The sequence below is a fragment of the Cnephaeus nilssonii genome (assembly GCF_951640355.1).
Source record: "Cnephaeus nilssonii genome assembly, chromosome: 1".
Lineage (NCBI taxonomy): Eukaryota > Metazoa > Chordata > Mammalia > Chiroptera > Vespertilionidae > Cnephaeus > Cnephaeus nilssonii.
In genome coordinates this window covers 66517238-66534185 of record NC_137072.1, presented here as the reverse complement: position 1 = coordinate 66534185, position 16948 = coordinate 66517238, and the positions used below count along the sequence as shown (strand labels likewise).

General features: G+C 39.6%; 1 protein-coding gene across 2 annotated transcripts in view; it reads right to left on the bottom strand.

Annotated features, from left to right (window-relative positions):
- Nucleotides 1–16948, bottom strand: part of PRKG2 (protein kinase cGMP-dependent 2) — a 91546-nt gene that overhangs the window by 10678 nt on the left and 63920 nt on the right. For both annotated transcript variants that reach the window (XM_079776301.1, XM_079776302.1), the window contains 2 exons: nucleotides 7975–8138; nucleotides 4597–4719 (listed from right to left, as the gene is read on the bottom strand). In XM_079776301.1, the coding sequence (XP_079632427.1) occupies nucleotides 4597–4719; nucleotides 7975–8138 (287 nt within the window). The remainder of the gene's footprint in view (nucleotides 1–4596; nucleotides 4720–7974; nucleotides 8139–16948) is intronic.

Here is a 16948-nt window from a genome sequence, read left to right as displayed (position 1 = left end):
TAAAGGAGAGTCATTGCTAATCTTGAAGTGTCTGTTAGAGAGGGAAGGACCAGCTAAGACTCTCTCAGGGATGGAGGTGCTGTACCATTTTTGCCCTTTCCTTGTACCTGGGCTGTGTCAGCAAGCACACCCCACCCCAGAGCTCTCTGCAGTTTCTCAGAAGCCAGCAGGTGCACTCTAACCCCACCCTCTCCCACCACCTTGCTAAAGCCAGCAGTTCACACCAAGGACATATTAGACCAGATAGTCCTAATAGATATTTACAGAAAACTCCATACAAAAGCAACAGGATACACATTCTTCTCAAGTACAGGAATTCTATAGATCATATGTTAGGGCACATAACAAATCTCAATAAATTTAGAGAAGACTGAAATTATATCAAGTATCTTTTCCAGCCACAATGGTATGAAACTAATAATGAAGAAGGAGAAGAAAACTGGAAAAATCGTAAGTATGTGGAAAGTAAATAATATACTACCGAACAACCAATGGGTCAATAAAGAAATTAAAGCAGAAATAAATAAAAAAAACTTGAGACAAATGAAAATGGAAATACAACTTAACAAAATCTATAGGATGCAGGAAAATCAGTTCTAAGAGGGAGGATCAAAGTAATACAGGCCTACCTCAAGAAACAAAAATACCCCAAACAATTTAACTTTACACCTATAGGAACTATCAAAAGAAGAACAAAGCCAAAAGTTTATAGAAGGAAGGAAAAAATAAAGATCAGAGAAAAAAATAAAAATAAAATAGAGACTAAAAAGACAATAGAAAAGATCAACAAAACTAAGCTTTGGTTCTATGAAAAGATAAAATTGACAATCTTTAGCTAGATTCACCAAGTAATAAAGAAAAAGAGCTCAGATAAATAACATCAGAAATGAAAGAGAAGCTACAACTGATACCACAAAAATGCAAAGGATTTTAAAAGACTGCTGTGGACAATTACAAGCCAACAAATTGGATACCTAGAAGAAACAGAAAAATTCATAGAAACATAATATTCTAAGACTGAATCATGAAAAAATAGAAAATCTGAATAAACTGATTATTAAAAAGGAGATTGAATCAGTAATCAAAAATCTCCCAACAAACAAAAGTCCAGGGCAAGATGGCTTCAAAGGTGAATTCTACCAAATGTTTAAAAAGAAGATTTAGACCTAGCTGGTTTGGCTCAGTGGATAGAGCGTCGGCCAGTGGACTGAAGGGTCCCAGGTTTGAGACCAGACAAGGGCACATGTCCAGATTGTGGGCTCAATCCCCAGTAGGGGTCATGCAGCAGGCAGCTGATCAATGATTCTCTCATCACTGATGTTTCTATCTTTCTCTCCCTCTCCCTTCCTCTCTGAAATCAATAAAAATATATTTAAAAATAAAATAAAAAGAAGATTTAATACTTATACTTCTCAAAGTCTTTCAAAAAATTGAAATGAAATGAATGCTCCCAAGCTCATTTTATGAGGCCAAACCAGACAAGGGCACACATACACAGAAATTGCAGGCCAATATAGATGAACATAGATGCAAAAATCCTTAACAAAATATTAGCAAACAATATATGCACCATGATCAAGTAGGATTTATTCCAGTGATGCAAAAGATCTGCAAACCAATCAATGTGAAACACATCAACAAAATAAGGGGTAAAATTATATAATCATCTTAACAGATTAAAAAAAAAAAGCTTCTGACAAAATTCAACATCCATTTATAATAAAATCTCTCAAAAGAAGTATAGAGATAATGTATCTCAACATAATAAAGATCATATGTAACAACCTACAGATAACATCATACTCAATGGCAAAAAGGTCAAACTTTTTTCTCTAAGATCAGGAACAAGAAGAGGATATCCACTCTCACCACTTTCATTCAACATAGCATTAGAAGTACTAGTTAGAGCAATTAGGCAAGAAAAAAAAAAACAACCTCCACACTGGTAAGGAAGAAGTCTAACAGTTACTATTCACAGATTATATAATTTTATATATAGAAAACGACTCCACCAAACTATATTACAAAGCTATATTAATCAAAACAGTGTGATAGTGGCATAAAAACAGACACATAGATCAATGGAACAGAATAGAGAGCCAAGAAATAGGCACATGTATATATGAACAATTAATTTATGACAAAGGAGGCAAGAATATACTATGGGGAAAGGATAGTCTCTTTAATAATAATGTTGGGAAAACTGGAAAGCCACATGCAAAAGCATACTATCTTCCACCACACACACACACACACACACACACACACACACACACACACACAAATAACTCTAAATGGATTAAAGATTTGAATGTACGATCTGTAATCCTAAAACTCCTTAAAAAACCACATAGGCAGTAAGTTCTCTGACATTAGTCTTGGTGATGATTTTTTGGACCTGACTCCAAAAGCAAAGGCAACAAAAGCAAAAATAAATAAATGGAATTACATAAAAATAAAAAGTGTTTGCATAGCAAAGGAAACCATCAACAAAATGAAAAGACAACCTACAGAATGAAAGAAAATATTTACAAATCACATATCTGATAAGGAGTTAATATCCAAAATGTATAAAGTAATCATATAACTTGATAGCAAAAAAAAAAATCCAATTAAAAATGGGCAGAAAATCTAAATAGATGTTTTTCCAAAAAAGACCTACAGATGGCCAACAGGTACATGAAAAGGTGTTCAACATAATTACCCATCAGAGATATGCAAATCAAAACCACAACGTAATTTCATTTTACACCTGTTAGAATGCCTATTCTCAAAAAGTCAACAAATAAAGTGTTGGCAAGGATATAGAGAAAAGAGAACCCTTGCACATTGTTGTTAGAAATATAAATTGGTGTAACCACTATGGAAACAGTATGGTGGTTCCTCAAAAATTAAAAATAGAATGTCAATATGATCCAGCAACTCTAGTTCTAGGTATGTATCCAAAGAAAATAAAAACACTCATTCAAAATCACAGATTCACCCTATGTTCACTGCAATATTATTTACTAGTGGCCTGGTGCATAGATTCAAGCACATTGAAAGGAAATTAATTAGAAGAAAAATTTGTGCAGAAATTACATTACTGCAAAAAATTACATGTCAAAATAGTATATATAATATAGTATTATAAAATTAAAACACACGTGCGATTGGCACCAGCGAGAGCTTTATATGCATCACACATGCACGAGTCAACATTTATTTTTAAATTGCTAGTGCACATCATATGTACCAGTCGGTTGGTTGGTTGGATGGATGGAAGGACAGTCACTTAACCTTTTATACATTATAGATAATAACCAAGCTATAAAATCAACCTAAGTGTCCATCAGTGGATGAGTGGACAAAGAAGATATATGTAATGGAAGACTACTTAGGCACAAAAAATGAAATTGTGCCATTTACAACATGGATGGACCTTGAAGTTATTATGCTAAGTGAAATAAGTACTGTAGGATGTAACTAATATGTGGAATCTAAAAATAAAACGAATAAACCAACAAAACAAAATTCATAGATTTAGAGAACAAATAGTGGTTGCCAGCAAGGGGGGGGTTTTGACAAAATGGGTGAATGAGATCAAAAGGTCCAAACTTCCAGTTATAAAATAAGTAAGTCATGGTGATGTAATTTACAGCATGGTGATTATAGTTAATAATATTGTAGCGAATATTTAAAAGTTGACAAGAGAGTAAATCTTAAAAGTTCTCATTATAAGAAAGAAAAATTTTTTTATAACTGTATGGTGACAGATGGTAACTAAGCTTATTGTGGTAATCATTCTGCAGTGTTTACAAATATCAAATCATTGCATTGTACATGCAAAACCAATATAATATTATATGCCCATTATACCTCAATAAAAAAAATCCTACATAATAAAAGGCTAATACGCAAATCAACTGAATGGCAGCACAATCAGTCGCCATGATGTGCACTGACCACCAGAGGGCAGACACTCAACGTAGGAGCTTCCCCCTGGTGGTCAGTGCTGGGCTCATGGCTGGCAAGCGCAGTGGCAGTGGCAGTGGCAGGAGCCTCTCCCACCTCCATGGGGAGTGGGCCTAAGCTGTCAGTTGGACATCCTCTGAGGGTTCTGGTACTGCGAGAGGGCGCAGGCCAGGCTGAGGGACCCCCCCACACACACAAGTGCACGAATTTTGTGCACTGGGCCTCTAGTAATAAAATAAAATAAGGCTAGAAGAGTGCTTTTAAAAAAAAATGAAAATAGAAAGAGGGCATATAGTAACCCTTAAAAATCACCATTGGTTTTCTCTCAAAATAACAATATTATAAATTAATTACTCCTTTATTATGCTAAGGTTAGTGGTTCCATTTTGCTCTAACAGATAAGGATGACTCCTGAAGTAACCTGAAAATTTTAAATCTCTGTGATTCTTTAACATAAGGTAAACTTAAACTCCCAGTATAGACTGCAACACAGAAAAGGATTATCTTTAATTATAATTTAACTACAGAGAAAAGTACAGAAAGCAAATATATACCTAACTTAAAATGTGCAGAGACAGAAATAAGAAACCTTCACACTTTCCCCAGGAACAAGAGGTTTCTACTAGTAAGTGTCATTCTCACCTGCAAAGCCTCCTAATCAAATCCTCAGGTTTTCTTGTTATTTTTCTGGGAAAATCCATTTTTTCAATTCCTTTGAGAATCAAATTGTAGGTCATCATTTGGTCAGTCCCAGAAAAGGGTGGGCTAGAGAAAAGACAAAATAGGACACTAGAACCAGGTTCTGAGATACATGTACAACTAAGACTTTCTTCCCTCCCACCCAACATTATTTCCTTCCTCCCTCCCTCCCTCCCTCCCTCCCTCCCTCCCTCCCTCCCTCCCTCCCTCCCTCCTCCTCTCTCTTGCATTAGTTGCCCTATGACAAGTCTGGAGAAATGGTAGAAAATAATTTCATCAATTTCACATCACTTAAAAAATTACACATAAACCCATACAAGTAATTGCTCAGGTATTGATAATCGCTAAAAAGAAAAATTAAGTGGGGGGGTGACAGAAAATGACAGAGAGGTGTGATTTTTTTTTTTTTTTAGACAGAGTAGATACAAGAAACTTCTCTCATAAGTTGACAGTGGAGCAGAGGTATGAATGAAGAGAAGGAGTGAATGAACCACACCTTTAGCGGTGGTCAGAGGATTCTAAGACAGCAATACAAAGGCCATGAGTCAGGATGGGTATGGGTTCTTCTTGGAGCAGTGAGGAGGGCAGTGTTGCCAGTGGAGAGAGTAAGCAGGAGAAAGGGATACAGGAAACTGTCACAATGTTATATAGATCTATTGGGCTATGGTAAGAACCTGGGATATGTTGTGAGTCAAATGATCTAATTTATAGCAGCCATGGTAAGCTTTTTTAAAATTTTTATTTAATATGTGGAGCATAAACTGTGATTGTGATAGTGGTGGAGGAAGGCAGGCCTGGCAGCCTGGACTAGGATGGTAGTGGCGAAGGTGATGAGATGTGGCTGGATTCTGGATTTATTTAGACAGCAAAGCAAACAGGATTGGCTGATAGGTGAATATTGTGTAAGGTAGAAAGAATTCGAGAATGATGGCCAAGTGTTCTGACGTACTGAATGAAGCGACATTGACTCAGAAAAGAATGACTGGGATGGGGTGTGTGTGCAGGGGTGCAGAGCACATTATGAGGAATGAAGAGTTATGTTTCGACATAAAATAGAGATGCTAAGCAGGCAGCTGAATTTCTGAGTCTGACATTCATGGGAGAGGTTAGAGTTGGAGGTATGATTCTGAGAAGTCACCAGGCAGTATTTAGGATTGTGGAGCTTGATGATCACCCAGGCCGTGAGTAGATGGAAGAGAGATCAAGACCAGAAGTGACCCAATACTTAGAAGTCAGGATGATGAAGGGGACCCAGTAATGGAGACTGAGATGGAGCCACCAGTATGGGAAAAGAAATGGGAGAGAGAGAGGTCCTGTGAAGAGAGTACTTCAAGGAAAGGGCTGCTAAGATGAGAAAGAAAGAACTGGAATTGAATTTGAATACCATTTTAATGCATACACTTCGCTTTTAAAAACACTTCATAATCTATTCTACTGTGCCCTTTAATATTTGAAAATAAAGATGACTTTCATGAACTGCTTGCTATTTCTCAGTCATGCTTGAGAATTTTTTGATGTTGAGAGTCCCCACTCTGGATAATAAACTTGTAATAAGGTCAGTGTGCTAACTTTCAACAATCTGCTGCACTCATAAAGAAAATGAGGTAGGAAACAAAAACATGGCTATAATATTTTCAACTCGTTTATATATTTACAACTATATTGCATTTTGTTTTTTAGTTATTTTCTCATTTTCATTTACCTCCTGACTTTAGAGTTCAGGGCATAAAAAATTAATTTTTCTTGTGCTCTACCCTGAAAACCTTTACCAACTTTTTTTTTTTATGATAGCTCAAACCACTTTAGCAACTCCATTACTGGGGTTTCCTCCCCCCTTCTTTATTCCTTCATTTGTTTTTCCTTCACCTTTAACAATTTATCCCAGTTTGTGAAGATTGAAATGTTTATTCTTTAGTGACGTAAGGGAAATATCATGTGTCTCTTAGAAATGCAGCTAACAAATTTTTCAGGGATGAGAAAACAAATTCATGAAATAGAATTCCTTGTGTTTCAAGACATTAAGCAACTTTCTCTCTGAATGACTATCTGGATATTCTTCACTTCTTTCCTTCAAAATGTATTACAGATAATATAATCTTTCATATCTGTTTGCTCAATGCATGTTGACAAGGACATGGAATATAGTCACAGGTAACTGAACATTAAAATTTGTAGGGTAAAAAGTTCAAGAAGATTCTGTAAAACTCTTTTTGTAAAATATGTGTTGAGACTTGAATTCCCATCAATGGGCTCATTCTGGTATTTTCTTATGCCATTCCACATGCAAATCCTCCCTGAAATTAAGACTGAGAATGTTTGGTTATAAAGGTTTATAAGGATGATCAAATCAGTAAATGAAAAGTGGAGGTAAAGAATTGGAAAGATAACTGATCCGAATCTGGTGGGTATGTCCATGCACTATGCTACATGTCATGTATGTAATGAAAAATGCATCACATTTAGTCAGAAGATCTGGGATGAAATCCCCAATCTTAGGCAGATAGCTCACTGCCCTGGTATTCTAATCTATAATATCTAAATCTCAAAATAATCAAAATTTAAATTGTAAAAAGGTGATAAAGATTGCTGCTTTAGCTTCCATGCAAGTTTTCACTCAGGTAAGTGCTCTGTAAACTAAATTATTTTGCAAATATGAGTTGATATTACATATAGCCTATATATATGTATGTGGGTGCGCACGTGTGGATATAAATGTGTGCGCATGTTGAATATTTGGAATCTTGGATTCATTAATATACCCCCTTAATCTCTTTGGGAATGACAATTCAATTTTAACTGCTAAGACCCCTGCTGTGTCATATCTCTGTTAATTAGCACCTCTAGAAAGCAGATGACAAGGGGAATGAAATTTAATTCCAGCAATGTTGCTTTCTCTTAGCATTTCTGGTTAATGATTTATTGGTAAGATAGAAGAACATGGCTAAATTTAGTTTAATTGATCAATGAATTCAATTGAAACATGATTACTATTTTATCAATTATAAAAATATACAAAATGAAACAACATAGCCTGCAATTTCAATTCTTTTTCTTATTCTTATGCTGAATTATCAAAACCTTCACACACTTAATGTTATCTATACTAACAGGGCTTGCCATTCTAGATAAACCATAGCATTCTGTGCTCCTTTCTTTTACCTTCCTGCATCTTTTCTCTATATTATAAACTAGCAAGCATACTATGTGTGAAATAATGTAGACACGAAAAGGCATCACATTCCAAAATGTTAAGCTCTTAAATCATTAGTTATTTTGGCAATTCTCCGAAGAAGAGGCAGACCACAACTTGAAAGGACTCACTTGCCAGTCAGGAGCTCATACACTAGAATTCCCAGGGACCAGAAATCCACACTGAAGTCGTGGCCTTTGTTGAGAATGACTTCAGGGGCTACATACTCTGGGGTCCCACAGAATGTCCATGTTTTCTGTCCAGATCCTATTTTCTTAGCAAATCCAAAGTCAACCTGGAAAAGAATGTCAAGGAAATTTTCAGAGACCATAAAACTCACATTCCTCTTTAAGACTCCCCTTAAATTCCCCAATCTTCTACACTCTCATCCTTCCCTACACACACACACACACACACACACACACACACACACACAAACACACACACACACACACACTCACCCTTCCCCTCCACACACACACACACACACACACACACACACACACACACACACACTGACCCTGCTGTTTATTCTGTTGTAGGGCCAAGTGTAAATCTAATTACACTGGAGTGCGTTTCATGAACACACCTCTGCACTCATAGTCCCTAGAGGAAAGCTTTAGCAAGGGGAGATCAGAACAACACATGTACAGCTCAGAGCAAGCAGGACTAAAGTCATTTTCAAATCAATGGTGGCATTCATTGGGAAGAGGCGAGAAGGGGGAAGCAATGGACTTGAAAGTCCATCATAGAGGAAAAAATAATAGCAGAATTGAGAGTTTGGGAAAGGACCACTGTTGAAAAGAAGGGGGTTCAAAATGCTTTTTTTTTCTTTCCAAAATTCTTGACAGTCTTTAAAAACCATTATGCACAATGTCTGCACCCTCTCAATTTTGACAATCCAAAGAAAAAGCAAGGATCATCCCATCTGACCCTTGGCTGTATTCTGTACCCTTTCAGCCCCTCTCAGGGTGGTGGTGGTGGTGAGTAGCACCTGCATTAACTTATTTATTCTGAATATAATATTAATCCAGCCAGCACCCACTATAGACCAGACTCTGGGATACGCATACAGATACAGAGTTGACTAGGAGAAGCTCAGTGTGTTGGGAATACTTACCTATATGTGATTAATATTATACCATGTAATACATGATACAGTAGAAGATTATGCAAACACAGGAGGGCTAAGAGAATATATATCTGGAGCATGAGGCAGAAGGTTGGGGAAGATGCCAGGAGGTGGCACCGGAGCTTGGCCCTGACTGATGATTAGGAACTTTCCCAGGCTAATGAATGGCTGCTACCCTCCTCTGCCTTTTCAGAATAGCCCCTCCACTTCTCTGAGACTCTATTCAATGGACTTGATGCACAGAATAGAGACAGGAAAGGAGGCTGGGGTGACAGAAGTCCCACTCACTGAATCAGGGCAGTGTCCACGACTGACACCCTGCCCTGCAAAGCAAACAGTCGGTTTCCTTCCACAGGGGTTATTTAGCACACACTTTTCATCTCCAATACGTACAGATATTATTTTAATAAAACTGCCCTCCACCTCCCTCAAGTAAACAGACACACAAATTATACCTGGGCTTCAACATGCACATTTTAATAGCTTCATTACCCACACTATCTCAATAATATGGCAATAACCTTGGCTAAGAACCTAAATAAATAAGGTCAGCATATCAAAATAGGTCTTCACTTAGCAAAGTCTGAGTCAGTGAACTATAAAACTCAGCCCTCATTTATTCATCCAAATAGTAACGTTTAAAATCTTCATGTTTACCTTACATAAATCTTAGAAATTTACCTTCCTACTAACACTTTTTAGTATTTATCACACAATAGCAAGGATTTCCTTATTAGAAAAAGGGAATTTAAACAACCTAATTAGAAGTGGGCTTTTGCTGTGTTCTTCAGCTACATAGAGTGATTCACAGGATTGTAAGAGATGGCTGGGGATATTATGAAATTAAAATTTGTAACCAGCTGAGATTAGCATATCTATTTATTCCTCAGAGAAAGAGCCATTATGAAAATCCTAGGTAATTTTATAAAGACTCAACTTTAAGAGCCAAGAAAGTAATTGCATTTTTAATGAATGCATATGTGGAAATATTATATTTTCTTGTTTTATAACAGCTTTTCAACTCATTTCCTCATTGCTATTTTTTCCCTTTTATGGAGATTGGAAGTTTATTAGATATTTAGGAGAATTTTTCTAGCTCTAAAAGTTGTAGATTTTAATTTGAATAGCTGGTTTTGCTTTTGTAATATCTGTATGTTGGCCCAAAGAGATGGCAATAGTTCCATTAAGATTTAAAGACTTGCCCTAGCTGGTTTGGCTCAATGGATAGAACGTCGGCTTGCGGACTGAAGGGTCCCTGGTTGGATTCCGGGTCCCAGGTTTGATTCCTGTCAAGGGCACATGCCCAGGTTGCGGGCTTGATCCCCAATAGGGGGCGTGCAAGAGCCAATCAATGATTCTCTCTCATCATTGATGTTTCTATCTCTCTCCTTTCCTCTCTGAAATAAATAAAAATGTTTTTTTAAAAAAAAGATTTAAAGACTTGCCGGCCAGCATGGCTCAGTGGTTGAGTGTCAACCTAAGAATCAGGAGGTCATGGTTCGACTTCTGGTCAAGGCATATGCCTGGGTTGCAGGCTCGATCCCCAGTGTGGGATGTGCAGGAGGCAGCCGATCAATGATTCTCTCTCATCTTTGATGTTTCTCTCTCTCTCTCCCCCTCTCCCTTCCTCTCTGAAATCAATAAAAATATATTTTAAAGAAGATTTAAAGATTTATGAAAAGTTACCTCTTTTTTTATATCCTTTGAGCTTATCAAATTTAATATATTTAGTCAGAGGAAACTGACATGCAGACCTATTTATATTAGATTTGCCTAATATGCCCAGATCTTCTGATGTCCAGTTCTGTATAGTTTCTACAAAAATTCACACTACCTCTGTCTTGTACAACCATGGATACCACCACAAAGCTTCAGTCTTTTTTTTTTAAACCTCCCCCTTCTGGGCAACAGAAATGTACGATCTCTACTTTATTCATTCAACACACATTTATTGAATACCACTATGTAGCAAGCGTCAGGATATACACAAGGTCCCAGTCCTCCTTGAGCATACATTGAAGAGAAAGAGAACAAACATAAAAATGTAACACCATACATAATAATGTCAGATAGTAGTGACATATGCTATGAAGAAACCTATAGCAGTGTTAGCTACAGAACGCAATCTGAACTATACTTTAAATAGGGCGATCGGTAAATACTTCTCTGAGGAGGTAGCATTTGAGTAGATTTGAGCAAAAATATGAGAGAACTAGGAAAGAGCTCAGTGAAAATCTGAGCAACAGTGATTCTGCCAGAGGAAGAGCTAGCAAATAGCCCTTAGCCTTTGGGAACACTCATGGCAAGTTCAAGGACAGACAAGACCAGTGTGGCTGGGCCAGACGTAGTAAACTGGTAAGCCACAGGAAGAGCTTTAGATTATTTTCCCTAGGAGGTCTTTACAGTATTAAGAGAAGGGGTATGAAAGGCAGGGCTAATGTTTTAAAGGGATCATTCCAGAAGACAAGAAAAACCATACCCCTTTGAAAAATTCTACTAGCAAAACTGAGCTCTCAGGAGGAATGTCTGGAGAAGCTGCACACAGGTTTTTTTTCTTGTCTCTATTAAATCCCCATTATTAAAGATAGTTTATATTATGCTGGAAAAACATGAAGTCGCCAAAGATTTTAAGAAACTAGGAGGTTTTAAGATATTTCTAAATCTGCAGTGATGACTGCATCCTTCCGAAATAGAAAAATTAGCATGTGGCTTCCTGGAGCTGGTGTCCAGTATTAGCTTTTTCCCAGAAGTTTCTCTCTGGGTCAGTAAATTTGTCAGATATTGGTTCTCCTGGTCACTTAAAAAAATGGAATCAAAATGACCAGTCTAATGCAGCCCGATGATTCATGGAGACATAACATTCCCAAAAAATATATTTATGTGGCATTTTGAGGGCACTTACTTTGCCCAAGTCTAGACAAGGGTAAAATGGAATCTGTTCATCCCGTCCGCCAACAGGCAACAGTGGATGGCTTCCCCTGGATGGAAGTGAGAGCGAGGGAGGCTAAGGGATGGGATGGGTGAGTCCTTCAGGAATCGGTGTGGGGGCATGGTGACTCATCTGAAATACTTGGAGTGTTTAGTAGAATGTGGGCAAGATGAAGAGAAACTTGGCGTGCACATGAACAAACTGGGGAAAAAAATATCGGAGGCTCATCTGATATACCACCACCTCTTTGAGCAAGATTTATAGAACCAATTTCTTTCTCCCATGAGGTTCTTTAACACTGTTTATATTCCACAATCACACCCTTAGGGCAGCATCCTCTAGTTGCGTGACCAGCTCCTTCCTTGAGAGGAGGCATTATATCTTACTCGTTTTGTACCCCCTACAGAGTATGTAACACAGCAGATGTTCAACATATGTTTGGTGAAGAAAATATGAATAAAAAGATTGCTATTAACATCAGTTTCAATAATATATTTATACTCTTTAAAAACAGTGTTACAATTTTGTGAGCTAGGAACTATTATCCTAATATTAAAGGTGGGAAAATTAAAATTTAGGAAGGTCATGGGTATCTGAGGTGACACCGGAACAGGTTTCAAAGGGAACATTCCCATAATAAGTGAATTGATGATGAAGTAGAAGATATTTAAGGGAAAAGAACCAACATATGTTAAACACTTTGGTGGGAAAAGCTTGATATAATAAGCTTTTATCATTGAACTAGAGGCCCGGTGCATGAAATTCGTGCACGGGTAGGGTCCCTAGGCCTGGCTGGCAATCAGGGACGATCTGTGGAGCAAACCGCAGGGCGATTGGTGACCCCCACTGGCACCCGCCTCGGCTGGCCTGGGGCCTTTGGACTGGGGGCAGCTCCTGCATTAAGCATCTGCCCTCTGGTGGTCAGTGCACATCATAGTGACCAGTCGTTCCACCATTCAGCCGATTTGCATATTAGGCTTTTATTATATAGGATAAGAACAGCTTATAATGGCCTGGGAAAATAATATAGATGGAGTCTATGACTACTTTTATTTTTAAGTAAGGAAATCCTTGCTACATATAAAATACTGGGACATGTATGTAAATTATAAAGCATAAGAATAAAAACACCCTGTACCCTCTACCAGTTAAATAATTAGAGCAGAACCAGTGTGGAAACCCTATGTGCTCCTCCCACAGTGTCTTCCTGCCCATTGCCAAGAGGTCACCATTACCCTGAGTTTTGTATTTATCATTTGCTTGCATTCATTTCTGACTTTACCAGATAGCTAACATCCTTAGATAATTCACAGTTCTCATATTTAAAATTTTTAGATAAACCTTATATCTATTCTTGGTCAAATTGCCTCTTTTCACTTAAAATTATATCTGTGAATTTAATAAAATAAATGTTATAGTACATTTATTTTTACTCTGTATCATACACCATTGAATTGACACAGCATGATTACGCTTGTCTATCATGCTATTGTTAGACATTTGGATTATGTCTAATTATGTACTACTACAAAAATGCTTCTATTAACATCATTTTCCATGTTACCTAGTGGACATGTGTAAGACAGTGAAATTGCTGGGTCAAAGATGTGGTATCTTCAATTTTATTAGATATTGTCAAATACTCTACAATGTCTAGAAATAAACCTAACAAAAATGTAAGAGCTTTGAGAAACTTATACAAATTTATAGAAAGGCATTAAAAATAATGTAAATCAATAGGCTCATTTTCCTTTCTTCTGGGCACAGAGCTAAACAACATACCCCAGCCTTCTTTGTGCTGCTTGTGACCACGTGGCTCACTTCTACCTAGTGAAATGTGAGCCCACTTTTGTGTACCTCCCTCAGACCTGGGCCGATAATGATCTATGCAGCTGATCTCCATGCCTGTGGTCAACAAAGAGCAGATTTGAAGTTGGCAGAGACATAAGATGTAAGGAGCCTGGGTTCCCTGAACCACTGTTTGGAGAAGAGCTCCCTGCTGCTCAGGAAAACCCATTATGTGAGGAAGAAGAAATTTAATGTAGAGGTAGAGTTTAAGCAGAGCTTTTCATGAAGCCTGGAAAGCTGACTCGAACATTTATGTAGATTAACCAAGAGCCAAGAATAGCCAAGACATTTCTGAAGACAAGAAGAGGAGGTTGGGAGGACACTCTCTCAGATATCACAGCTAATTATAATGCCACTAGAGGCCCGGTGCACGAAAATTGTACACTTGGTGGAGGGCTCTTATCCTGGCCTGTGCCCTCTCACAGTCCAGGAGCCCTCGGGGGATGTCCGACTGCCTGCTTAGGCCCATGGAGAGCAGGCTTAAGCCAGCAGCTGGACATCCTTAGCGTTGCCGCCACTACTGCTGTGCTCGCCAGCCATGAGCCTGGCTTCTGGCTGAGTGGCGCTCCCCTGTGGGAGTGTACTGACCATCAGGGGGCAGCTCCTGCATTGAGCGTCTGCCCCCTGGTGGTCAGTGCACATCATAGTGAACGGTCATTCTGCCATTCTGTCGATTTGCATATTAGCCTTTTTATTACATAGGATAGGCTTAAACTAATTACTAATGAGCAGGGATGTAAATTAAAACCATAATGATTTTATAGTTACAGAAGGGAAAAAGTAAAAGTTAATATCACTAAATGAAGGTGAGGATTTAAAACAATGGAAACTCAAACATACTGCTGCTGGTGAAGTGATTGATAATATAACACAGTCCCAAAGGAAAAATATATATATTCTTAGTTCACTAAGTGATTTTTATCATAACTAAATGTAAACATTTATGAAAAATTCCCCTGCAGATATTGAGGTGATTATATAATGTTTTTATTTTTTAATCTATTAAGACAGTGAATTGTTTTAATGGAATCTTTAATGTTAATTGCTTGCATTCCTGAGATATATCCAACTATGTTATGCTGGATTATCACAATTTGGATTATCACGTTCTTTGTAGTATTCAGTTTGCTAATATTTGGCTTATGATTTTTGGATTAAATTCATGAGTAATATTTATTTGCCTTTTCTAAGGAGTTTTCTTTGGAAAATCAAGTTTACATTAGCCTCACAGAATAAGATAGTGTAAAGATGCCCAAATACTCTCTACTCCACATAAATCTTTGCTTTAACTGTTATGATGTTCACTTATGATAGCATATATCTGTGCCTCTTCTCTTTTACTTTTGATTGAAATTTCCACAGATTTTTAAATTTTATTAATTTTTTTAAAAACACCAACCTTGCTTCCATATCCCTTTTAATTTATATTTTACTAGAGGCCTGGTGCATGAATTTGTGCATGGGTGGGGTCTGGCCAGAGGGTCCCATCAGCCGGGGGAGGGGCTGCAGGCGGTTGGCCACCAGCTGACCCCCAATCAGGGTGATGAACTCCTTTAGCTTTCTCTTGTCTGTGAAGCTCTTTACCTGGCTTTCAATTCCAAATGAGCTTTGCTGGGTAGAGAAGGGCATGGCAAGAAATAGTCAAAGTGACAAAGCGCAAGGACCTGCAGTCAGGATGACCTTCCTTTTGAAAGGACATGTCTGCTCCAGGCCGAGGGCTCAGTCTCCGTGAAACCCAGGTCAGTCTTTGCATCGGGCAAGTGGAATCGCTGAGGCCAATTTGAGAGTCGCCAAGGCCGGGAGCCTGATCTCAGGACAGTTAAAAACACATTCATGAAGGGATGTTATGGGTTCTCATCAGAAAGCCCACACGTGTCTGTGCTACACCAACAGGGTCGCTCTAACACGGAAGCCTCCATCCCCAGCCCACCCAACTCCAGGAGCCGGCGGGAGGTGGGAAGTGGCCGTGGGTAGATGAGGCCGGTGCCAGGCGACCTGGCAGGTGTCGCAGCTGGGCAGTCTGAGGCCCAGGCGTGGGGAGACAGGCTCTGACGTCACCACCACAAGGAGGATTTGACGGCAGCGGCAGCGGCTTCAGAGCTTGTTGCTATTGTGTTTTATTTTTATCTCCTTTTCCCTTTAAACCTCTCCAGGTTGCGTTTATTCGAGAGAGGAGCAGCCTTTGCAGCCTCCTCAGTGGAGGGCAGGCCTTCAATCTGGGTTCCCATGCAGCCAAAGTCCTGTTTGGAAACACGTGTGGGTCTTGCATTATTTGCTCTATTACCGATAAAGAGGGTTTCAGATTCCGGCTCGTTAATATGTTTCCTGCTTATCCACGAGGGCAGGAGGCCGAGCAGCCACAGGCACAGCCACAGTGCTTCACTCCTTCACAGGCCTCCGTCCAGGGCAGCGATGCAGGCGCTTCACACATGGAGGGGGGCGGGGAGCAGGGTCATGCAGCCCTGCTCTTCCCAGACCTTCTGTCTCAGTCCCTCTTCCCGCTCTGGTTCTGTAGGGTCTGTAGTGTCTTCCTTTTGAGGCGGATTCAGGCGTCTGGGGGACCTGATGTTTATCACACGCTGTTTTCCGTGTGGGTGGTCAGCATGGGGTGTTCCTGAATCAGGCTTCCTTCAGCATTGCGGTGGGGGGTGGGGGGGAGCAGCATGAAGGTGCAAACACAACCCGTGGGGACTCCTCGCTGAGCGCCTTCTGTGTACCTTCTGTATACCTGCTGGGTGTCTCCCCTCAGAAGGGGTGCTCCCTGTGTCTGCGACCAGCAGGTGGGGGTGGGGGGGGGGTGGGAGGGGGGGCGGATCAGGCTGGTTGGCTGCCGCAGGGCCCTCATAGCCGTAGTGTCAGCGGGTGGGGCAGAGTACCTGGGACCCTGGATTCCCTCCTCTGGGGTTTGCAGAACCGCCCTCTCCCTTTGTTCTGCCATTCTCCTCAGAGGCGGCTGTTGGCAGACAGCAGGAGGGATGGATCCGCAATCAGATCTACGGCCCAGCCTCCAGGGAGATTTCCTGACCCCTCTGCATCCCCTGCTCACCTGAAGCCCCTAAAATAGTCGGGGAGCCCAGTGCTCCGAGGCTCCCATGAGCTCGTGTATGCGGGCCCTTGGTCATTGGTTTTCATTTTTTTACTACATTTCTTCTGTGTGCAGTGATCACACTTCCCCTGGAGCGGGGCGGGCTCGAGT